The sequence below is a fragment of the Meles meles genome, chromosome 6, assembly GCF_922984935.1.
Source record: "Meles meles chromosome 6, mMelMel3.1 paternal haplotype, whole genome shotgun sequence".
NCBI classification, from domain to species: Eukaryota; Metazoa; Chordata; class Mammalia; order Carnivora; family Mustelidae; genus Meles; species Meles meles.
In genome coordinates, this window is record NC_060071.1 from 4,363,562 (window position 1) to 4,387,572 (window position 24,011).

General features: G+C 52.8%; 1 protein-coding gene across 3 annotated transcripts in view; it reads left to right on the forward strand.

Moving 5' to 3' along the window:
- The window catches only part of HOMER2 (homer scaffold protein 2), an 86,588-nt gene that overhangs the window by 37,198 nt on the left and 25,379 nt on the right, over positions 1-24,011 (forward strand). For all 3 annotated transcript variants that reach the window (XR_006818687.1, XM_046008185.1, XM_046008184.1), the window contains exons 2-3: positions 4,727-4,883; positions 15,214-15,345. Coding sequence is in view for 2 of the 3 variants with exons in the window: in XM_046008185.1 (XP_045864141.1) it covers positions 4,727-4,883; positions 15,214-15,345 (289 nt within the window). In the remaining variant the exon portion in view is untranslated. The remainder of the gene's footprint in view (positions 1-4,726; positions 4,884-15,213; positions 15,346-24,011) is intronic.

Sequence of the window (24,011 nt, forward strand, 5' to 3'; positions counted from 1 at the left end):
GTCAGGTTCCACAATGTGTTCAGTGAGCAGCAATTGGTGTTTATTCAGCTCCAAAAAGACTGTGCGAGGGAACAGTGGGTTATATTGTCTGCCCAAAGCAACGTTTCGCCATCCGGAAACATCTGCTTTCTATTTAAAGCACTGGAGAGGGAATGGGAGTATTTTTGAAATCCACTCCCTAAGCATCGAACACCAAAGAAAAGAGAATAAAATTGGGTCTGAAGGTAGTTTCTGTTCTCTGATACACACTCTCTTCAGCTTTTCCCTACTGGGAGGGAAAGGCGGCCTCCTGGGTTGGAAAGTTCTGCTTCTCTTGAATTCTTCTATTTATACCGATTTGCACACTTAACCGGACCTGACTCCTGTGTCCTAGTTGCAGCGCTTTTTCAGGTGAGGCGAGATGATCTCTCAGAGCTGGGAAGCTGCGTTTCTGAATTTGGGGGCGAGGTTTCTAGACTTCTCTGATTTTGCCCATCGCGATGTAAGGATTTGTGATCTGTAGTAGACTTTCGATGAAGGTCAAGGTATTCGTTCTCTTTTGCTGGGTAATAAATTGCCACCAACTTAGCAGCTTAAAACAAAAGACTCTCTGGGTCCAGGGTCTGGGCCTGGCTGAGCTGCGTCCTTTGCTTCTGGGTCTCTCAGGAAGTGTCTTTAAGGTGTCACTGAGGGGTGGGGTCTCAGGAGAAATCCGAACCCTGAGTTTCCAAGTGGTGGTTGGGAGAATTCCAGTTCCCCAGGCGGTGTTGGGCGGAGGGCCTCAGTTTCCCTCTGGCTGTTGGCTGGAGGTCACTCTCTGTTCCTGCAGCTGCGGGTCTCCCCAGCATGGCAACACGCCTCACCAAAGCCATCAAGAGAGTCGAGGGAATCTGCTAGGAGACAGACATTGCAATCCCGTGTAGCTTCCTTGCACAGTGACATCCCATCACCTTTGCTGTGCTCTTTTGGTTAAAACAAGTCACAGGTCCCTACACCACCACCATCATCAAGCTCGGGGCGGGGAGGGAGGGGCTTCCATAAGGGCATAATTACCAGGAGGCGGGGATCACTGAGAACCGCATCAAAAGCTGCGTCTTGCAGAAAGCTATTCTTTCTGAAAGAGTGGAGCGTAATGATTAAGAGGAAGGTGACCATGTCCCTTGGACCTGCTTTCCCGTCTCAGATCGGTCACTTACTGTGTAACCCAATGCAGGTCCTTGGCCTCTCCGAGCCCCCATGTCCCCACCTGCCCACCTCCCGCAAAGGACCTTTATGATCCTAAAGGAGAGGTCACGTGTGAAACATGGCAGGTGGAAGGAGTCAGTAAATACTGACTTTTTTTTATCCTTTCTTTCCCCTTTTCTTTAAACGCCATTAGATTTGTGAATTTTAGAAGGATTCATTAGAACTCCCCACTGGCCTCGGACGCGGTTATTCCTGTGGAAATCTCAGTCCTGTGAGCAGTTTCCTGGGTGTGAGGCTGCGATCAGACTGGCCACCCGGCTTGCCCAGGCCTGAGGAATGCAGGTCTCTGGTCTCCCCCGTGCTCGTCCTCAGCAGGGGTGCGGGACTCCCTGCAGCTCCCCTTCTAGGGCCTCTCCCTATGCCTCTCCCCCTGCAGAGGCCTGACCACGGGAGACTTGGGCTGCGGCCTCGGACGGTGTGGCCAGCTGGGTCCACGGTGGTCTTCTGACATCCTCGCATTTCTGGCCGGGGTGCCCAGGGTGGCCCACCATAGCTTTGGTCCATCCCCAGAACCGAGCCAGCAGGTCTGGAGATGGGGGCATCTTCATATCCCTGTGCTCAACTTGACCCGAATCACGCCTCGCAGGTGACTCTTGGCTTTGGCTTATCCCCGGCCAGGAAGCCTCCCTGTCCTTCCTGCCTGGTCTCTGGTCTCCCCACTTCCCTCACTTCTTCTCTCCTGCCGGGCTTGGGGACACAGAGTGCTTGAAGTCGGTGACAGCTTGGCCACATGGGCTTCCCGCCCCCCCATCTCTACCCAGAGTACTTCTGCCTCCCCACTCTTTGCACCCCCAAAATCCTGTCCTCGGTTTCACCGTCGTCCCCTTCAGGCTGTGGGAGGAAGACATGGCATCATTCAAAGCTCGTTGTGTCTTTCTGGAGGAGAGATGCTGGCCATAGGCTCACTTCTTCCGCCTTCTGTCTAGATCACCTGTTAATGTCTCATTGTGGGTTTCTCCCCAGCTTCTCTGAGGATCAGAGTCACCTGGAGCTCTTCTTAAAAACGGAGCTCCCGGGGCGCCTGGGTGGCTCAGTGGATTAAGCCGCTGCCTTCGGCTCAGGTCATGATCTCAGGGTCCTGGGATCGAGTCCCGCATCAGGCTCTCTGCTCAGCGGGGAGCCTGCTTCCTCCTCTCTCTCTGCCTGCCTCTCTGCCTACTTGTGATCTCTCTCTCTGTCAAATAAATAAATAAAATCTTTAAAAAAAAAAAATGGAGCTCCCCATGCTGGTCCCTGGAGAGCCAAGTTCTGGCGGGGGGGTGGGAGGGGAGAAGGTTGGGGCCCAGAAACTTGCATTTTTATGAAGTGCTCAGCTACTTTCTATCAGAGGTTTAGGAAACACTGGTCTAGAGGCCCTAAAGCCCAGACCCAGTCCCTCTTGCTCAGTGCAGAGGACGTGAGCGCAGGTGAGAGAGCCGGGCCCCTGCCCCAGCTGGGGCTCCTGCCTGACCCGGGTGCCCCTCCCCCGCTCGTTAGTGCTCGCTGGGAGGGAGGCAGAGAGACTTAGGCACAACGCAATTATTTTTTTAATTGAGGTATAATTAGCATATAACATCACGTTAGTTTTAAGTACACAGCATGATTCGGTATTTGTATACATTGCAGAATTCCTCTAGAACTCTTTTTTCTGTGGTTCCTGTCCTTTCAACCGTCGCCTCCTCTCGCATCTGCAGAATTCCGTGTGAGCAAGCGTTTTCCTTTCTGGTGCTGTACTTCGATGATTAGCAAAATACGGTGCCTGGGCTGGTGGTAACACAGCTGGGGGGCCCAGATGCCAGACTTCCCCACGGGGACTTGACGAAGAGCTCCGGCAGTCATGGGCACACAGGCTCCCCCATGGGCTCGCCCCCCTGGTGACGACAGATTCGGGAAATTGCAGCAGGAATGTTCCTTTTATCTCTATGTCCTGTCACCCTGCGGCTGGAAGGGTGTCAGTTTAGGCTCGGGAGGGTGGGTAAACCTAACCACAGTTAAGGGAAGACAGACGTGGAGTGATCCACGTCCCCAGAGGCGCCTGTCCTGCTCTGGAATCTAGAAGGGAGATTTCGGGGACGGGATGCTTCCATCGGTTCTTCTGGAAAGCTGGCCTCTTGAACCCACTGCATTGAGTTAGCACAAGTAGCAAAAGCCCTTGGCTTTTGTTCTCCTGGAAGAGCGGTCATGGAAACGGGTCTGCAGCCACAGCCGATGGTGGATGCTGATGTTTATGGCGATAGTATTCTTTGCAGGAGGCTCAAATAGTAAATTGCTTCTAGGAAGACATTTCTCTTCTAAAAGAGCTTTCTTTCCAGTCATGAGCCTCGTCTAGGCAGAACAGGTTCAAAGACTGCTTTGCCTTAAACCACTCCATCTGGAGACCAGGAGCCTTGAAATTCACTTTCTCCCTCTGATTTTTTTTTTTTTTTTTTGTATCCACTGAGTGTCCTATATTTTATGCTACCCCTTTGGACACTGTAAGGATGTTAAAAGTTACTTTTGAGATACTTTTTGGTTTTGTTTTTATCTCTAATAAATGCTCATTAAATCTCATGAACATGATACTTCAATAGAAGTATCACCAAGTTAACAAAAACAACAACAACAAAAAGTAGATTTGAGGCATCTCATGAACAGTGGGGGCACTTTTACCTGCTGGGAGCTGCTCCCCCCCCCCGCCCCCGTGTGATCGTATTTGGAACACTTAAAGGATTTTTGAGCCAGTTTGCCCAAAAACCCTTTCTTTAAAATTAAGTCTATTTTGTAATGAGTTTGTGTCTCCTTTTATGTTACTTTGTGAGGTCGATACCTTACAGAATGAAATGCTGTGGAATCAATCGGTTTCAGATTTTTATCCATCTGCTTTATTTCTTGATGCTTTATTGTCAAGATCAAAACAATTCCCCACTTTCCAGAAAGAAAGCTGGATCCTGTGTCCATCTGGTTGACAGTCGTGTTAAGAATTTACAGGAGCCAAAGAGCAACAACCCTACAGAGGCAAGAATAGCAAAAGGGAAGGATTTCCTGAATTAAGCTCCTGAACCTCCAAAGATTTCTAAGTTGGGAACATAAAACTTTAAGGCTCCGTCCACTGTGAGCGAACGCGTCTTGGGTAAAATGCTGCGAATTTGAGAAGTATTTATTAGAAATATAATACAAAGTTGCAAATTGTAAACCCTAAAGTTGTGGCAGGATTCTCCAAAAGAAATGTATCGCAGCATCCCGAGCACGCCAGCGGGATGTCAGACAGGACGGGGATGCTCGGCAGGAAGTGAGGACTCGGACCCGCGTGTGGAGCGAGTCGCTCCTTGCCAGTTGCCCGCAGCCCTCGGGGGGGTGGGTTTCCATGGCTCCTGTGCCAGCCTCTCTCCTTCCTCCTTGTCTTATTTTACTTGTCCTCCTGTATATGCATTTCCCCCAATAAGCCGTTGAGAACTTTGGGGACCCGCAGGAGGTGGGGTGCGAAGTCCTAAATGACGCCCAAAGTCCTGCTCTGACCCTCACGCGCCCTCCTCTCTTCCCGCAGAGAACAGCCCATCTTCACCACGCGGGCGCACGTCTTCCAGATCGACCCCAGCACCAAGAAGAACTGGGTGCCGGCGAGCAAGCAGGCCGTCACCGTTTCCTACTTCTACGATGTCACCAGGAACAGCTATCGCATCATCAGCGTGGACGGAGCCAAGGTACCACCCGGAGACTGATGTCACCATTCTCAGTCCCTGCCTTGTCATTAAGAACCGTATGATACAGGGGCGCCCCAGGGACTTAGTCCGTTAAGCGTCCGACTCTTGGTTTTGGCTCATGTCATGATCTCAGGGTTCTGGACTCGAGCCCCGCATTGGGCTCTGTGCTCAGTGCAGAGTCTGCTTCAGAGTCTTTCTCCCTGCCTGCCCCCCTCAAATAAATAAGTAAAATCTTAGAAGAAAAGGTCAGTACGCTGTGTTTCAAAGTGGAGGGGAAAGGATGCACCCAAATCCTGCCACGTTACACAGGTGTCCCTGTTATAATCATGACGTTGGTCTAATCCACACCCTGCCTTTTTTTTTTTTTCCATTTAAAATTATGGCAAATGAGGAAAAGAAAAAAAAAGATTTCCCTGTTACCACGTTGTCTTCGTAACTAGCATTTTTTTTTTAAGATTTTATTTATTTATTTGACAGAGAGAGAGCACAAGTAGGCAGAGAGGCAGGCAGAGAGAGGGGAGGAAGCAGGCTCCCCGCTGAGCAGAGAGCCCGATGCGGGGCCCGATCCCAGGACCCTGAGATCATGACCTGAGCCGAAGGCAGAGGCTCAACCCACTGAGCCACCCAGGTGCCCCCGTAACTAGCATTTTAATGCCTGTGCAACAGTTCCACCAAGGGCCTGCACTCTTCTTAATCTCTCCCCTTATGGTTGCCTCTGTTCGTGGCTTCCAGTTTTTTCCTGGTCTACTTAATGAGCATCTTTATACAACAAATTCTCCCACTCATTCATCACGTACCTGTTGCTTTCTTTTGGGTATTTCCTTAGGCTCGATTCCTGGAAGGAATACGGTAGGCTGAGATAGTAACCATTGATTCATGGCATGTGACCACTGTTACCAAATTGCTTTCTGCAGCATCCGTTCTTCTAGTGTGCATGAGAATGCTGGCATATTGCACACGTCCCAGCAATTATAACTAGATAGGTGTTATATCTAGTGTGGTTTTTTTTTTTAAGATTTTATTTATTTATTTGACAGACAGATCATAAGTAGGCAGACAGGCAGGCAGAGAGAGAGGAAGGGAAGCAGGCTCCCCGCTGAGCAGAAAGCCCGATATGGGGCTCGATCCCAGGACCCTAGGATCTTTTTTTTTTTTTTTTAAGATTTTATTTATTAATTTTGACAGAGAGAGATCACAAGTAGGCAGAGAGGCAGGCAGAGAGAGTGAGAGGGAAGCAGGCTCCCTTCAGTGCAGAGAGCCCGACGTGGGACTCGATCCCAGGACCCTGAGATCATGACCTGAGCCGAAGGCAGCGGCTTAAACCACTGAGCCACCCAGGCGCCCAGGACCCTAGGATCTTGACCTGAACCGAAGGCAGAGGCATTAACCCACTGAGCCACCCAAGCGCCCCGTATCTAGTGTGGTTTTTATGTTATTATCCCTAGCGATCAAATTTGATTAAAAGATTTTGGAGAATTTCTTGAAATACCTTTTTTTCCCAGGTATTTGTATTATTCTGCTGTCTTCCTTGATATTTTTGCCACGTTGCTATGGTGGCAGAGTAAAGAAGGGATAGCAACAGAAGTATCGCCAAGTTAACAACAAAAAAAAGTAGATTCGAGGCTTTATAATTTCTTTTCCGTCTTTAGTCAGTGTTCATCCCACTGGACAGTTTTACAATTTCCATTATCTGCTGTCACCCTAAACTCAGTGTATCTGGGGCACCCAGGCAGCTCAGTCAGTGGAGTGTGCGACTCTGGATCTTGGGATCGTGAGTTCAAGCCCCATTTTGGAAGTAGTTTCCTTAGAATAATTAGATAAATCAACAAAGTCACTTATAAAAGAAGAAAATGAGATTCACTGTATTTGAAGCAGAATTCCCCTATTTGCCCTCTCAACCACCTCCTCGTTTTCATTCCCTATCAATTTAGGCTGGGAAAGAAAAGGAAGAAAAGCACAAATTCATTCCCTTTTTAGTTGGTCAGTGAGTCTGCTTTTGAAGGGCCTCACATTTATGCCTAGTGTTTTAAGACCATAACTTGTCCTGAAAGTCTTTTTTTTTTTTTTTAAGATTTTTTTATTTCTTTATTTGACAGAGATCACAAGTAGGCAGAGAGGCAGGCAGAGAGAGGCGGGAAGCAGGCTCCCCGCGGAGCAGAGAGCCCGACTCGGGGCTCAATCCCAGGACCCTGAGCCAAAGGCAGAGGCTTAACGCACTGAACCACCCAGGCACCCCCAAGTCTTTTTTTAATTTGGAGTATAATTAGCCCGCAGTGTTGTCTGGGTTTCAGGCGCACCGTGCGTTGGACAGTTCCATCCCTTGCGCCGTGCTCCTCGCGAGAAGGGTAGTCACCTTTGGTCACCAGCAAACATTTTTACAGGATTATTGACTGTGTTCCCTATGCTATACTTCTCGTCCCCGCGACTCATTAATTTATCTTATAACCGGAAGTTTACACCTCTCAGTGGCCCTTACAGATGTCCTCCTTCCCTCCCACCTGCCTCCCCTCTGACAACCATCAATGCGTTCTGGTTTTTGTTGGTCCGTTTGTTTTTCGGATTCCATAAATGAGTGAAGTCACATGGCGTTTGCCTTTGACTTGCTTCCTATAGCCTGATTCCTTCTAGGTCCATCCACGCTGCCACAGGTGGGGAGAGCTCGTTCTCTCACGCCTGGGGGATGCTCCGTTGGGCGCATATGCCCCGCGCCCTTTGCCCTCATCAGGGACGAACACTGGGCTGCTCCCGCACGGTCTTTGGCTACTGCAGATAATGCCCGGGAAACACAGGGGTGCGTATCTTTTTAAATTAGTGTTTTCATTTTCTTTGGGTAAATACCCAACAGTGGATGCCTAGGTCGTATGGTAATTTTATTTTTGATTTTTTGAGGAACCTCCATACTGTTTTCCACAAGGGCTGCACCAGTTTACGTTCCCACCAACAGTGCATGAGGGTTCCTTTTTCTCCACATCCTCGCCAACACCTGTTATTTCTTGTCTTTTTTTTTTTTTTTTTTTTAAGACTTATTTATTTGAGGGGCACCTCGGTGGCTCAGTCGTTAATTGTCTGCCTTCAGCTCAAGTCATGATCCGAGAGTTGTGGGATCGAGCCCCACATCGGGCTCCCTGCTCAGTGGGGAGCCTGCTTCTCCCTCCTCTCCTCCTTGCTGGGTTCCCTCTCTCTCTCTCTGTCATAAATAAATAAAATCTTAAAAAGATTTATTTGAGAGCGAGAGAAGTCCGAGCAGAGGGGGAGAACCCCAAGCAGACTCCCTGCTGAGCACAGAGCCTGATGGGGGGCTCCATCCCATGAACCTGAGATCACAACCCGAGCCGAAATCAAGAGTCAGAAGCTTAACGGACTGTGCCACCCAGACACCCCTCTTGTCTTTTCAGTACTGGCTGTTGTGACAGGTGTGAGGTGCGGTCTCACTGTGGTTTGAATTTGCATTTCGCTAAGGAGGAGGGATGTTGTGCACCTTTCGTTTGCTCAGAATTTTAGTAGCCTTCTGACCGGCTCCCCTCTCCTGGCTGAAGCCTGTCCCACCTTCTGCCTGTAGGCCAGCAGCCCCCAGAAGCAGGGGACTGGGGGTTCGAGCAGTGGAATGGGGCCCAGCTGGACGCTTCTTGCTCCTCGGAGCCCCCAAAGCAGAGAAACCGCCATTGGAATGTCCTTGGAGGACGTTGGGAGGGCCTCGTGCTCCTCCTGCTCTCTTGACGAGGCTCCTTGTGCTAAGACAGAAGCCCCCTTTCAGCCGCGCTCTCTCAGCAGAGCGAAAACTGCGGACGAAGTTGGCCGGGCGCCTCGATCCTGCGTCTTTTCCTTCCGGTTGTCACAACCCTTCCTCCTACTGAGGAAGGGAGCCCAGGAGTCCTCATTTCACGCTTGAGGTCGAGGACAGGCAGTCACCCAGCCTAGTTTCCCACGGCCAGTGAGGCTTGGCAGGCCGGCGCCTGTGGCCAGACCCCGGGACACCAGCTGCCCGGTACTTGGGTCGCAGCAGGCTGGCCCCTGGCCGGTAGAGCGGCACGTCCCGACACGATGTCACTCGAGCCGCGTGTCTTCTTCCGAGTTTGGGCAGCCGTAGCTGGTGTGGCAAAGATGCCTAAAGATAGGCAGGGGCTGGTTCTCTCCTCTAAGCAAGCAGGAGGAGACGGGGCAGGGTTCTGCTGAGTGCTGAGCACGCGTGGCAGTGCCTGGCACCCAGTAGGTAGGCAGCTTGTGTTTGATGAGTGAGCATCTGCAAGGTGCCTTTATTACTATCATCATCAGCATCATCATCATCATCATCATCATTACTGTTTTCTTCCGAGACATGGCAATACTGCAGTTGAATTACCTCTTCCCTTCTCTGGGCTTCGGAGCTGGAGTCGCCGCGCCTCGTGCCGGGGTGTTCTGCTGGGCTGGTGAACCAGGCTGACCCACTTTCTTTTATCTGTGGACACTGTCCCTTCACCTGCTGTCCTCGAGCTGGGTTCGCACTGGTGTCGGCTGAGTTATCCGAGGATATATCGGGCTTAAATATAGATAAAATGACTTGCTTTGAGAATGTGCTTTTAGTCCTCTTAGCTGGGCTTTTAGTGATTTGTCAAAGTGTCAGCCGCTCCGTCCTCCGGCTCTGCAGTTTCCGAAGGCGGCGGCGGTGTGGTGCGGTGCGAGCCAGACGAGGCAGCTAAGGGAAGTCAGATGGGGGTGTGCGTGTGCAGGGGCGGGGGGCTGACCCCGGGGCTGACCCCGGAGCTGCGGAACAGAGCCAGCTCAGGGGCGGTGTGGGGGACCTGTCTGTTTAGGGAGTCACTTGCAGAGTGGGAACCCGGCCATGGGACGCCACTGGAGTTCAGAGGTGGTTTGCGGTGGTGAGTGCCCAGTGCAGATGCGTGGGTAGGAGGAGCCGCTGGAGGTCGGGTGAGGAAGGTACCTAGGGCACAGGGTGGCTGACTTCTGGCCAGATGAATGGACCCTTCCCTTGTGAGACAAGAAAATAAGGGGGGGCACGTCAGGAACTAAATCACAGGCTGGGTGACACCTTCTCACGGACTCATTTGCGCAGGGGTGACAGAAAGGGAGCAGTGAGCTGGGCAGTTGGTTGGGGGTCTGGGATCCTTGCTCGGAGCGGGCACGGGGGGATCGGAGGAGCGTCTGCCGCCGATCGGACCCACCCACTGGACGTCCTGCTAACGAGCCCGATGGGTGCCTCGCAGTACGGGTTTGCCTCCTGAGATAAACAGCACCCTGTGCGGGTTACATGCTTCCCACAGCAGAAAATGTCGCATCTCTCAACTTTCCCAGAGTCTGCTCCTGTGCTTTTGAGTGAATTATATACATTCTGGCACGCGGTGGTCCTTCTGGCAGCTGAAAGCAGAACCCAGATAATGGCAATTGAAAGGCATTGGAGAGGGGCGCCTGGGCGGCTCAGTCAGTTTAGCCTCTGCCTTCAGCTCAGGTGAGGATCCCAGAGTCCTGGGATCGAGCCCCACCTTGGGCTCCCTGCTCAGCGGGGAGTCTGTTTCTCCCTCTCGCTCTGTCTGCTGCTCCCCCTGCTTGTGCTCTCTCTCTCTCTCTCTCTCATATAAACAAAATCTTAAAAAAAAAAGGACGGAAGGAAGGAAGGCATCAGGAAACTGCAGGAAGGGGGGAAGGAAGGAAACCATAGAAACACCATGAACACAAGGGGCGAAAATTCCAGAGAGGCGAGGACCTCGCAGAGTTGGCGATGGCAGCTGGCAGCTCTTTGCTGCTGTGCGCTTTCGCCAGGCCAGGCTGCAGGTGGACGCTGCTGGGGGAGGAGAGAAGCCCCCGGAGCAGGGCGCAGTAGGGGCTGGAGGGGCTTCAGGCCACGGCTGGCTTCCCCACTAGATGGGCTGAACGGCAGGTACCTGTGTCTGCAGGGACGGGCTGAATGTTTCTGCGGGTCGAGTGAAATCCCCCTCATGTTTACGGTGCGTAGAAAGCCAAGACCTGCCCCAGGGGTCTAGAAGGGAACAGCGATGGATGGCACAAGAGCCCCAGAGAGAGCGGGGGTGGGGGGGGGTGAGGAGGGGAATCGCCGAGGGGCATCTCTGTACCCTCCTCCCCTGGGGAGGGCACTCGCCGGTGCGGCAGGAGGTAGAGGCTGAAAATCCACACTCGGCCGCTAGGAAAAGGCAGAGCAGCAGGGAGTTGGGAGCTAGAATGAGAGACTGGGGGGTGAGCGGCCCAGACACATGGCCAGTTCCTCCTGCAGAGGTTTGCCAGATTTGGAAGTTAAAATTTGGAAGGCCTCAGAGCAAAGCTGGGGACGTCTGACAAACAGAACCGAATCTCCTGAAGTATCTCGGGGAAGTAGAGTTAGAGACCTGCCAGGCTCCCAGGGGAAAGCCCTAGAGGGCCTGCCCTGAGGCAGAGGCAGAGGGAGCCTCACCAGACCGGAAACCGGGCCCTGACCCAGCTCCATCCCAGAGCGAAATAGGGATTTCCTGTATTCCTACCTGCCCAGCAGACAAGGGGGGAAGTGTTCTTTGTAGATGATAATGTCACGTGGAACCCTAACAAGTCCGTTCATACCCATTTCCCACCATACAGTGAAAAAGGCTGGACACCCAGAGAGGCGAGAATCAAGAGAAGCAAAACCCAGATAGTAGAAGCAGGTTCCAGCACAATCCAGACGTTAGAGTCGGCATCGAGCGTTTCTGAAGAACTAGGATTATTATCTCCGAGGAAATAGAGGGGACGATGGACAGAGTAGATGACAGGAAGGAGGATATCCCCCAAAGACTTAGACATTTTTTTAAAGAATCGAATGAACATTCTAGAACTAAAAAAAATGCAGAGTCTAAAATTGAGTTCAGTGACTCAGTTTAGCAGCAGATGGGTTCTATCAGGAGCCAGGATTAGTGAACCAGAGGACAGACCGAGAGAACATACCCAGACTGAAACAGAGAGAACCAAGAATCAGGGTGACAAGAACCGGTAGGAACATGAACTGTATCGGTCACACTCAGGAGGGCTAGCGTATGTGTACTTGGAGCCCCGGAGGAGAGCAGAGAAGACGGAGCAGAAGCGGTGTTCATAGAATGATTGAGAATTTTCCAAAAGAAAGAAAGAAAATTGAGTCTACAGGTTCGAGAAGCTGAATGAGCCCCCAGCAGAATACAGATTCAGCTCTTGAAACCTGTTTGTCCTTGCTCTGTAAGTAGTACATACTTTATATTCCTTTTAACCACTTACTGGTTGTGTGACCTTGAACGTGTCATTTGACTTTGTTGAGCCTCAGTTTTCCCATCTGCAAAAATGGGGATGAGATAGAAGACTGTGAAAAAGTGCCTTGGGAATTATTACACTGTGAAGAAATACCAGGGATCCTCGCCTTTGTTATTCCAGCCTGACTGACCCTGGGACGCGTGTTTGGGGTGAGCTCCAGAGGTGTGTTCTGTATTCTGCTCAGCCTCTGTCCTCTGCCTTTCAGGCGGGCTTTGGGGAGGGGTTCTGGAGGCTGACTTTGAGGCATAGGAGCACAAAGATCTAGAAAGAATCAGGTTTCTGAATGGGTCTGGTGATTGCTTTGCCCTCCCAGAATTCTGCTAATTGGGAGGTGACTGGGGTTGGCTTTCTGGGATCAGTCACTCTGATCCAGCGCCGGCCACACGCCTGCCCTCAGCCTGCTCTAATTCCACCATATCAGTCCCGCCTGGGGCTGAGCCAGACCCCAGTCAACCTCTGAGGTCCCAGAAGCATTCCTTTATGCTCGGCCCTGGTGTAGGTCTGCGTTTTCCATGCCCCACTCCCCTGCCCCCATCTCTGATAGTGTCGGGTGACAGCAGGCAGAGCCCTGGATCTGCTCTGCTCGCATCCAGTTATCTGAAAAATGCTTGATCACGTGTCTTCGCTCACATGGACTGTGGTGTTCTAGGAGTTATCACGGTCAAAGGGAAAGGACGGGAGTGCAGTGGAGGCCTCCATGGTACAAAACGAGAACCATGTTGTGTAGAAATTCCAAATGCAGGTTCTGAGTCTCTTCTCTAGGCTCTGCTCCTTACCAGGTCATTTTCCCCTGTGATGTGGAGGGGATAGTCCACCGCTCACGCTCACACGGGCTGATGGAAGTAAACCATTCAAGACATGCTCAATACATAGTAATTGTTGTTCTTAGTATTAACTTCCAGAAGCTATTTTGGCAAATAAACAAGGTTTATACTTGAGCTGATGCCTCCTTAGAAAACTCAGTAGCGGGGGGCTCCTAGGGAGCTCAGTCGTTCAGCGTCTGCCTTCAGCTCAGGTCATGATCTTGGGGTCCTGGGATCGAATCCTGTACCCAACTCCCTGCTCAGCAGGGAGCCTGCTTCTCCGTCTCCCTCCGCCTCTCCCCCTGCTCATGTTCACTCTGCCACGCTCGCTCTCTCTCTCAAATAAATAAAATCTTAAAAAAAGAAAGCTCAGTAGGCATTTTCATACACACACAGCGATGATGCCTCTGTTTCCAGAGGCGACTCTGACTCCCTGTTTTGGTCTCTTTATTAGTTAAAGCAAGAATCTGTGTCCAGAAGGTCCATCCTTCAGCGAAATAATCGGCTGACGTTCCCACCATGGAAAGGGAGGCCGTGCTCGTCAGCGTTTTCTCTTCCCTGTTTTATCAGTTACAAGTGGGGTCGACGGTCGAGAACGCACATTTCCTTAATAAGGAAAACTGCGAGTAGATTCATCCTTTAGCGTACTTACAGGCGCACCGCAGAGATACGTGGGGTCGGTTCCAGACCGGGGCAGTAAAGCAAGTGTCACGATAAAGCACGTCACGCGAGCCTTGTGGTTTCCCGAGGTCGCAGACTCGTCATACGTGTGCTGCGTCCGCTCAGCGTGCCACAGCAGGACTTCGGGAAAAATCCATGCCTTAGTTTAAAAATGCAGTTTTGTTGCAAAAAATGCTAACGATCCCCTGAGCGTTCGGTGAGCTGCCGTCAGTGATCACGGGTCATCATCGCAAGGACAGGAATTGACAGTGTTTGAAACGCTGCAAGAATAATCCAGATGTGACGCGGAGACGCGAACGGAGCGAGAGCTGTTGGGACGGCGGCGCCCGCAGACTTGCTTGACGCAGACTTGTTGCCGCGAACCTTCAGTTGGTAGAAAGTGCGGTGATGGGGCGCGGGACAAAGCGAAGCGGCGGAGCCAGGTGTGCCCGCACTCAGAACGCTGTTTCTGCTCAGATGGTCACAGACTCTTTCGCGGGGTGGGGTGGCGTGAGCCGCGGGTTCTGCCCTCCAGCCTGGCACAGACATCCGCTTTCCCCACCAGTGTCCCTGGGAGGCTTAGGGCTTCGAAAGGCTTCTGCCGGGGTGAGCCTCCGCTGATTACTCACTGACACTTCTGGGTTGTTCCGTGATTGTTTACACGTCTCTCCCCTCTTCCTACTTCCTGCCGCTCCGACTCCTCTGCCCCTTGTCCTCGGTGAGCAGGCGCTGGGCGAGTAGATGCTCGGTAGACGCCTAAGGCCGGACCCCGCCCGGGCTGGAGAGCCTCCTTTTACCCCCGCTTCACTCGGTGCCCTTGCTCCCCTGCCGGGGTCTCCGAGAGGCTGATCTGCGGGCTCTAGCCCTGGGTCCGAGGGGCCTCTGGCTTCTGGCTGGGGCCGGCCGCTGGCAGGGACCACAGGGCAGAAGCGAGGGCATCCGTTCTGTGGGCTTCCCTTCCAGGGAGATGCCGGGTGTGGACCCGTATGTCAAGAGAGCCTGTGGCTGCCAACCACGACCCTGGCCTTCCGCAGCCTGTGGCCTCTTCCTCCCCTCATCCTTTCAGGCCACGGAGGGGACACCACGGAGCGCCCAGTCCCTGCACCCCTGCCGACAGCTTCTCTACACCCCGCTCGTACCGCTACCATTGCTTTCTTTGTGCATTAACCGTCCACGATCATCCCGATCGGAGCATGGCTGTTCCTTCTTGTCGGGGAACGGCGAGCCCCAGTTGCCGATGGAGATTCAAAGTTGTTCAGGCTGCACACGGGGACTCCGGGTGCTTGAAAAGGGACATAGCGTGGGCTCCTCCGAGAGTGTGGGCGTGGCTGGCTCGCCCCTGAGAGCTGTTGGTGCCCCGGAGCTTTGGGGAAATAAACAGTAGTTTGGGAAACTGGTCTCTCCTTAGGACAGACTTTCTCCCGCCAACTGTAATATCTTATTTTAGAGCGACGGTCTATTTTTAGGTCTCTGCAAGGACCCCTGATCGTGGGTGTGTGTCTGATTCGGCAGAGGCTGCGCTGGGCGGCCCCGGGGGCATGTGCCATGGGGCAAGGGTGCACGCGCCGGGGGCTCCGTCCGGGTCAGACCTGGCGCTCAGCCCCTTTTCTTCCGGCTCTTTCCTGCAGGTGATCATAAACAGCACCATCACGCCCAACATGACCTTCACCAAGACGTCGCAGAAGTTCGGGCAGTGGGCGGACAGCAGAGCCAACACCGTGTTTGGCCTGGGCTTCTCCTCGGAGCAGCAGCTGACGAAGGTAAGGCGGTCGTCCCGTCGCACGGTCCGTCCCTTGGTCCCCGGATGCCGCCACTGGACAGGATTCCTCTCCAGGCTTTGATTATAGCCCCTCTGGCGCCGCAGGGCTGCCCAGCCCGGTGACCTTTTAGAGACCCCAGGTGCCCCGAAGTGGAGCCGTTGTTGGGAAGGAAAGCTCACGTGCCACCGGCCCCTGCAGAGCCTGAGGTCGCGGCCCCAGCAAACCGCTCTTCCTGTGGTTCTTTTCCCACGTGGGGTCACCCCAATCCCTGGGTCCCGTCCGCGTCAGTGACCCGTTAGCAGAGGGCGGTGCTGCTGAATACCGACAGCACGCAGCTCCTGCCCTGGGGTCCCCATACCCCTTAAAAGGTCACAGTGTTTGGGGTGCAGGTCACTTTTTTCCCCCTGGGCACAGGATTCATAGCTTTGATTTGATTCTCTGATGGGGCTTGGGACACACTCTGTAGACAATCAGAAAGGTGTCGAGGAGCCGATGGTGACCGACCCCAGCTGGAGAACCCCACGGTCTGCGGGAACAGGCTGAGCGCCTCGGATGGCGGGACGGAGCTTCTCTGGGTGAGGGGGTCTCCTCGTCGGCTGCTGGAAGAGCCATGCGGGGTGCGGGGAAGGCCTCGCCTGAGAGCAAGCCTGGCCAGTTTACAGGACACAGAACTTACGGGAAGGCCGTCAGAGGGTCTCGGAGAATCTGAGGGAGTGTGGAAAGGGAAGGGCCAGAGCTGGGCTGGCTGCAGGAAGCTTGGCTTTAGGACTTATCTCCAGACCGTTGCTGTGAACGTACTCCCTGAGCTGTGGCCGGGCCCACGCGGTGCCGGGTGCTGAGAAGACAGAGCTGTGGTCCGTCCCAGAGGCGTTCACAGAATCCCAGATTCCAGGGGACTTGACTGGGTCGCTGGGTGTGGACCTGGCTGCTTGGGCTCCCTGTGTATACTGAAGACAGCTTTCGGGGGAGGGCGGCAGAGACAAGTCGGGATGCCACCATGCAGGGGCCCACAGATTTGTACCTCGCGTCTGTCTAGCACACGAGCATGGGCTGTGGGCACACACGCACCTACACACTTATGCACACATGCATATTTCTAAGGAGGCCTGCGGCCCGCAAGGCAGCCATCCTACCTCCAGCAGAAAGGAGCCCCTGATGGAGGACGCCCCACGGACGGTCCTCTCTGGCATCTCCACGTACTTCCATGGGGATGCCACTCCCTAGGAGCCCCGGAGACCGGAAATGGCCTGGTGGCCCTCTGAGCATCCCTCTTGTGCCTGTGTGTTTGTAGAAGCATTCTTTCCTGGGTAACAAAACCTCCCCTCCAGGGGTGCCCGAGGAGCTCAGTCCATTAAGCATCTGCCTTCAGCTCAGATCATGAGCCCAGAGTCCTGGGATCAAGTCCTGCGTGGGGCTCCCTGCTCAGCGAGGATCCTGCTTCTCCCTCTCTCTGCCCCTCCCCCTGTCCGTGCTTTCTCACTGTCTCTCTGGTAAATACATAAAATCTTTAAAAAAATCATCATAAACCTCCCTTCCAGTTCATCAGGGCCCTGACACAGGGAAGGAAGCAAAATTCTTGAGTCTAGGTTTTCGGGTGTCACTGTGGAAACGATGTCCTTTGGTCCCCGGACTCGTGTGCTGTGCCTCAGAGGGGAAGCAGCGTGTCCCACGCGTCTGGAAAGCGTGTGTTGCGGCAGGCAGCCCCGCGGAGTTCGGCAGGGTGGGTGGACTGAGAATCCTTCGCTTCATTTTGTCTGTGGAGAAGTGCGTTTGCTGGTTTGAGCCAGTGCTGTGTGGTGTAGACGAGCTCAGGCAGGTCTCTGAGCCGCCGGGCCGGCGAAGCCGACGGTGTCTGTCAGGTGAGGACGAGTCACCGTGTGCTGTGGACGAGGGAATGAGGCAGGCAGCTCTTCACCAGGCGGCCGGCCGCTCACGTCAGGGAACGAGGCAGGACCGGGGGCTGCGGCGGGATCAGTGTGGTTGGCGGAGGGCGCGCAGCCCTCCAGAGGTCGGGGCGGCCTGGAGAGCAGGAGTGAGTTGTCAAGGTCACGTGGTGCCTGTCTCCCTGGCGCCCAGGCCAGTGTGTCTGTGAGCCTTGTGGGCAGGCCCTGGGCTGCCAGGAGCAGAAGGTCTGGGTGTCCCCAGATCGGCCCTAAGGATTCCCTTTGGCGCGGAGGCAGGGAGCTGGGGAGATGGTCCTAGTCCATTCGGGCTGTCAGGACCCCGGGCCACACACCGGGGAGCTCATGCACAGCAGAGCTGCGCTCTCGGAGCTCGGGGGCCGGAAGGCTGAGACCAGGGCGCCAGCACCGTCCTCTTCAGGGGAAGGCCTGCTGCCCGGTGGCTTGCCGGTACCTTCTCACGGTGCTCTCCCGTGCTGGAAAGAGAGTGGGGGGCTCTGTGGGGTCTCTTACGAGGGCACCCGTCCCATTTACGCGGGCTTCACCCTCCTGAGGTGAGAGGTGACCGCATCACCCCTCAGTGGCCCTGCCTCCTGATCCCTCACGCTGGAGCCTCGTTTCTCAACATAGGAACTTGAGGGGGTCACAGACTTCCAGCCAATTGCAGGCGCTCCTGTGGGATGTGATGTTTCCAGACTCCGGTTCCACGGGACCCCTTGGGTTCCACTGATGTCGCTCTTCCCAAATCTCTTTGTCACTAACCTTCCTGCTTTGTTTCTTCCCGGTCCCTGCCCAGGCAGTGAGGCCCCTGACCAATGCCCCAGGGTTCAGTGCCGATCGTGACCCCAGGCCACCTGTCCTGCCCTGTGCACACTGGACAATGAGACGTTCCAAGTCATGTCCCCGGGGGAGGACTTCCCTTTCCCATCATCCTCTGCACAACAGCAGCAGCATGAGCCAACCCATGACACCCCGGGAGAGAGGCTGTGACCCGGATGTGGGGGTATAAGGGTGGGCAAGGCTGTGGCCAGAGCCCAGCCCGGGACTCGAGACCGTGGCCTGTGAGAGATTTCAAGCCGAGAAGGAAAACAAGCGGCTTAGAGTCGTAGGCAGGTTTTCCCGGCAGACTGGGCTGTTCTGGTCCCGATCAGGGATGACGAGGGCCTGAGTAGGAGCCGGAGAGACTTGGGGACTACGGAGTTGCTGAACCCGTGGGACCTGGTGGGTGGACGTGGGAAGCCGGGGCTCTGGGATGAGGCCGGACTGACAGAGGGAACTGCCGTTTTCTGAAACGAAGAACAGGGCTTGAGAATCCGAGAATTTATGTGACGTGGGAGCAGGTATGATGGTGATTTGTTGAACAAATGATACCAGCACCCGTCCGAAGTGGCCAGCAGATTGGGTGCCTGTCCCCTCTGAAGGAGCACCTGGAGGTGGCCGTGGTGTGGGGGCGAGGGGCGAGGGGGACACTTGGGAGCAGCCCCCCCGCCCCCCATGTCCCCTCCCCTCACCGGCTGGTGTCCTCACGGCTCTGGGGAAGCCCGCGGAGAAGCAGAGGCTCCCGTGGGAGGCAGGGCCCCCGCGCCCCTGACCCCGCCCGACGCTCCGGGCCTTCCAGAAGCGCCAACGGCTGACAGAATCGCTCTCAGGGGCCTGGAGGAATTTCTTCCCTCTTCGGAGGAATCAGAGGAGCTGGGAAGCATAAACGGGGAACGTTTCTAATGAAAAGAATCGAAAGCAGCGAGAACCCAAGAGAGAAATGAGAACAAATTGTTCAAGTTCACTCCCTGGGCCTCTGAGACCTGGGGAGGCCTCAGGCCATGCCTGCGTCCCCGCACGGCCACCCCTCACTTCCCAGGCCGAGGGAAATGTCCTGTCATCACGGAGGAGGGCCCCGTCTCCCTGGGTCCCTCCGCCGCCTCGGGCGACACCAGTCGGACCTGCCATTGTCACGAAGGCTTCTCGGGTGTCTCCTTTGTTCAGAATGTTTCAAGTCAACCTTGTCCCCGTCTCCGTGAAGGGAACGATTAGCCACACGCTGATAAATCACCGTCCAGTGAGGCTGGCAGTCTCGCCAAGTGGCAATTAGCCGGCAGAGAGGAGCTCAGGCCTGAGGGGACAGCTGTGGCCGCACGTTCCTGACGCCTCCGAGCAGCGCCCCGCGGTCTGAAGAGAGGGCTCGGTAATCACACCCTGTGACTAGGCGAGGAAAAGGAACTGTGGCTATTTTCGCTTAAGAACAATTTACACTCCGTCTCTCTCTACCCCCCGGGAGGAAAATTGGTTCCTTGGTCTTCGCTGCTCCTGTGGTAAGGACCCTTCACACCTCAGTCCCCAGAGCACTGCAGCGACACCGTCTGCCCTGGAGACAGGCTTTCCAGAAACGACAGCAGCTGCGTGTTCCCAGAGGTAAACGGGGGCTCGTCGGTCCACCTCAGCCCTCCTGAAGACCCTGGGAAGGGGCTCGCACGTGCTGATAAAAGGACGAGCTGTTGAACAGAAGCCCAAGGAGGGCGATGCAAACTTGAGAGTGAACCAGTGGTCGCGGGGAATGTTCTCTCCGGCAGCCGACCTCAAGGGGCCTCTGTCCCAAGTTTGGCTCCATGTCACTTATCACAGATAGAAGGAAGCCCGTCCTGCCACAGAGGGGCTGATCCAGGATGGGGCTGCTAGTGCTCTGTGACTGATTTGTCTAAAGTCACACACACACACATACACACGCAGCGCGGCGTTTGCTGTTGAGCCATTTTAATGATTTCGTCTGTCACTCACATGTGTATTGTTAGGTTCATCAAGTCCGTGCAGTTGTAGGAATGTTGCTCTGTCTTCTACCTTTCCGATTTAAGGGCCGTTGTTTTAGAGTGGGGGAGATTAATCATTCTTTTGATAGGTTGTAGGGAGAATGCTTTGGGCTACATGTAACAGGGAATGAGTCACAGTGCTGAAGCAAATAGCGTTATTCTTTTCATACAAAACAGAAGCCCTGAGGCAAGCCATTGCCAACATCCATACCTTGGCCCCATGACGTTGGCTGTGAAGACTGTGCGTGACTGTTTCTTTTATTGGCCTTTTCCTCATGGTGCTAAGATGGCTTCTCAAGCTCTGTCCATCACATCTGCATTCATGGCAAGAGGGAGAAGGCAGAAGCATTCTTTTTGAGCTCCCTTGGCAGCTCCTTGGGTCCAAAGTCAGTCTTCAGTCCCTGGGCCACCTTCCCACAGCAGGGGTTGGGGGCTGCGGAGAGAATTAGGTTGTTAAGACCAGCTTAGACTGGTTCTCATTCTTTCCCACCTGGGAAATTTGCTGCTCTGGTCCAGTTTGAGTTGTTATTAAGCCAAGAGAAAACAAGAAATGGATTCTGAATAAGCAAGTAGTGTCTGCCGCAGGGTCTTCGATGGCCAAGGCCAAAAAAAAAAAAAAAAAAAAAGCCACAAATGAAACAACGGTCTTTCATTTCTGGCATGATAATGATGAAAAAAAAAATGATGATTTTAATTTTTTTTAACAGACTATTAGTACAAGTTTAAACACTACAGAAAATGATCCTAATAAGTAAAGATGTGAGAATTTGGAATACATTTCAGAAACCTGGATGCTTTGAATATCCTTTGATCTGTTGGTTTCATTTATTGGCATCTATTCTAAGGAAATAATTATACCTGAGCAGAGATTTCGCTGTAAGAATTTTCCTTGCAGCATCATTTGTAACAGCAAAAGCAAAGAAAGCAAAAACACCATCCACATGTCCAGCGGTGAGAATCCAGGCTAAATGAACTCCAGGATATCCTTCAGGGTACTGTGCTATATGGCAGTTCAGAAGCTGTAACAGAATTTTGTATGATTACTTGGAAATATTAATGTTGCACCATTAATTGCAAAAGCGGCTATAAAATGAGGTGGACGACATCGTTCTGGTTTTGAAAAGAGATACGTGTAATGGGGACCTGAAGGGCTCAGTCCGTTGACTGTCTGACTCTTGATTTTGGCTCAGGTCGTGATCTCTGGGTCATGGGATGGAGCTCCACATTGGGCTCTCTGCTCAGCAGGGAGCCTACTTCCCCGCCCCACTCTGCCTGCCTCTCTGCCTACTTGTGATCTCTCTGTCAAATAAATAAATAAAATCTTTATATATATATATATATATATATATATATATATATACATATATATGTGATGGATGCATATACACAGATAGGAAGCTATAGGACAATATGTAGTCAGTGTGTATCGCTGAGTGATAGGACTATAGGTTTAAAAATATTTTTTTCAGGTGCCTGGGTGGCTCAGTGGGTTAAGCCGCTGCCTTCGGCTCAGGTCATGATCTCAGGGTCCTGGGATCGAGTCCCACATCGGGCTCTCTGCTCAGCAGGGAGCTTGCTTCCCTCTCTCTCTCTCTCTCTCTGCCTGCCTCTCTGCCAACTTGTGATCTCTCTCTGCCAAATAAATAAATAAAATCTTTAAAAAAAAAAAAAACCTTTTGAAAAATATTTTTTTCTAAGCCACCCTTTCTAAATTCACAAGCATATGTGATATTTTAGAATAAGAGGGAAAATTAGAAAACTGTAGATTTGGAGTCGGGATTTTTTCACTGAAGGACAATCCTCTGGGGGCCCTTGGTTGCTGCCGGGTTTCCATTATTATCCATAATGCTAGGATTAGCATCTTTGTATTGAAGCTTTTTTTTTTTTTTTAATGTTCTCAATTTTTCCATAGAATTGTTTCCCAGAAGAGGTATCACTAGGTCAGTGGGTATGAATGCTTTTTTCACTGATGATCCCCATTTCTAAATTGCTTCTCGGTGGGGCCGTGCCGCCCACACAATGGCCTGGAAATATCTTGTCCACACTGGGTGTTCTAATTGTATTTAATGTTTGCTAATTTAGCGAGCAAAGAATAGTACCTCATTATTTCGATTTGCAAGAATAGTACCTCATTATTTCGATTTGCATTTCCGGCGGGACTGAACAGTCTTTTTTATCAGTTGCTTACTTACTGTGTTTTTTTTTTAATTGGTGAATTTTGCCGTTTATCTGTTGGGTTTTTTCATTTTTTCCGTGTGCACAAGCTGTTTCTCTGCTAGAGAACGGGGTGCCGGCCTAGCTTCGGATATTCCCCCCTCGGGTGGCTGTTTCCCTTCTGATTTCATGTTTTTCCCCTTTCCTGTTCAAAAGCTTTAAATGGTTGTATAGTCGAGTGCGTCACTGCCGTGATTTTTCCTTTATTTCTTCCAAGTTTAGATAATTACCCGCTCACCCTTCAAGCAGGAGTTTGATAAATGTTCTATTCTGTTTGCATTCAGATTTTTATTTTATTATTATTTTTTTAGTCGATTTTATTTATTTATGTGACACAGAGAGAAAGAGAATGTGGGGGGAGCAGCCGGCAGAAGCAGAGGGAGAAGCAGGCCCCCCTCTGAGCAGGGAACCTGATGCGGGGCTCGATCCCAGGACCCTGGGATCATGACCCGAGCGGAAGGCAAACACTTAGCCAACTGAGCCACCCAGGCGCCCCACGCATCCAGATTTTTAAAAAAACTTGCTTACCCCTTTCCCTCACTGAAAATGTATCCTGCTACGCGTTTGTAGTAAGGATTTAAACTCACTTGCCTCTGTTGACTAAAGTGGTGTCACGCGTCGTGCATCGCGTCATTTCTCCCCGTCCGCGGAAGAGCCCTGCTTTGTCACCAGCTCACGCTGATATAAATGGTCGGGCCCGTTTCCATCGTGCGCCCGCTGATAGCCCATCTTTTAGAACGAGGATTTATTTAAAATTTATCTGAGAGGGTTTATCCGACTTCATTGCATTTTAAACTTATTTTCTGGAATGTTCTTTCTGAATCTCGCCCATTTGAGTGTAAAACCAAACCCTCTACAAAGTCAGAGTTTCTCTGGGGACAGAAACTGAAGTTTCTTGCGTGTCTCGGTGTCCCCAGCACAGCCCCTGGCACGAAGCCATATGAGTTCCTGTTTTTGAATGAATGGATTTTATGGCGCTCTCTTACTAAAAGGTCGTGGTTTCCAGGCTTTTTCACTTGTATTTTTCACTTGAAGAAACGAACCGAATGAAGGCCAGAGACGCCTGAGTTCCCTTTGCTGCGCCCCTGCTGCGCACCCAGCCAAGCCACATCCCCTCTCGGCTGGTGCCGAGGTGCGTCCTTGGGCGGTTGCACAGAGGAGGAGGCGGGGGCTCGGCGTGGCTCAGTGGCCTGCGTTTGAAAGGCCAGTGAGGGTCGGAGCTGAGCAGCTTGCCTGAGTGAGCCAGGAAGCAGGTAGATCTCAGCCCACGTAGTGTCCGGTGTCCGTGTCCGATGGCCTGTGTGACGCTGGCGGTTATGAGACCCCCTCCACGCCGTCCTTCTCGGTGTCCCGAGCACCCGCGCGTGGCGGTGACCGGCCACTCGGGCCGCTCTTCTCTGCTCATCCCTGTGAGCCAAGAGTGTGTCCTTTTCCCTCTGCTGCGATGTTCGAGGCGGTTATTACTGGGAATGACACCATCACTTCGCAGTACTGCGGGGACGTGTGTTACAGACGTATGTGTGACAGCTGTTCGCAGTCTCCCTTCTGCAACTGAGAAGGATGGTGGCTCGATGGAGCGGAGGAGAGGAATGGAGCTGGTTGGCCCCCACTCCATGCTGCTATTCTTTGCCTCAGGCCTGTCTTGGCCTTCAAGGTCCCCATGGCCTATTTCAAGTGGAAGCTTTGACAAGTAATTTTCTTTGAAAGAGGGAGCAAGTACGATTCTATCTTACATTTTAAGGTAACGGGG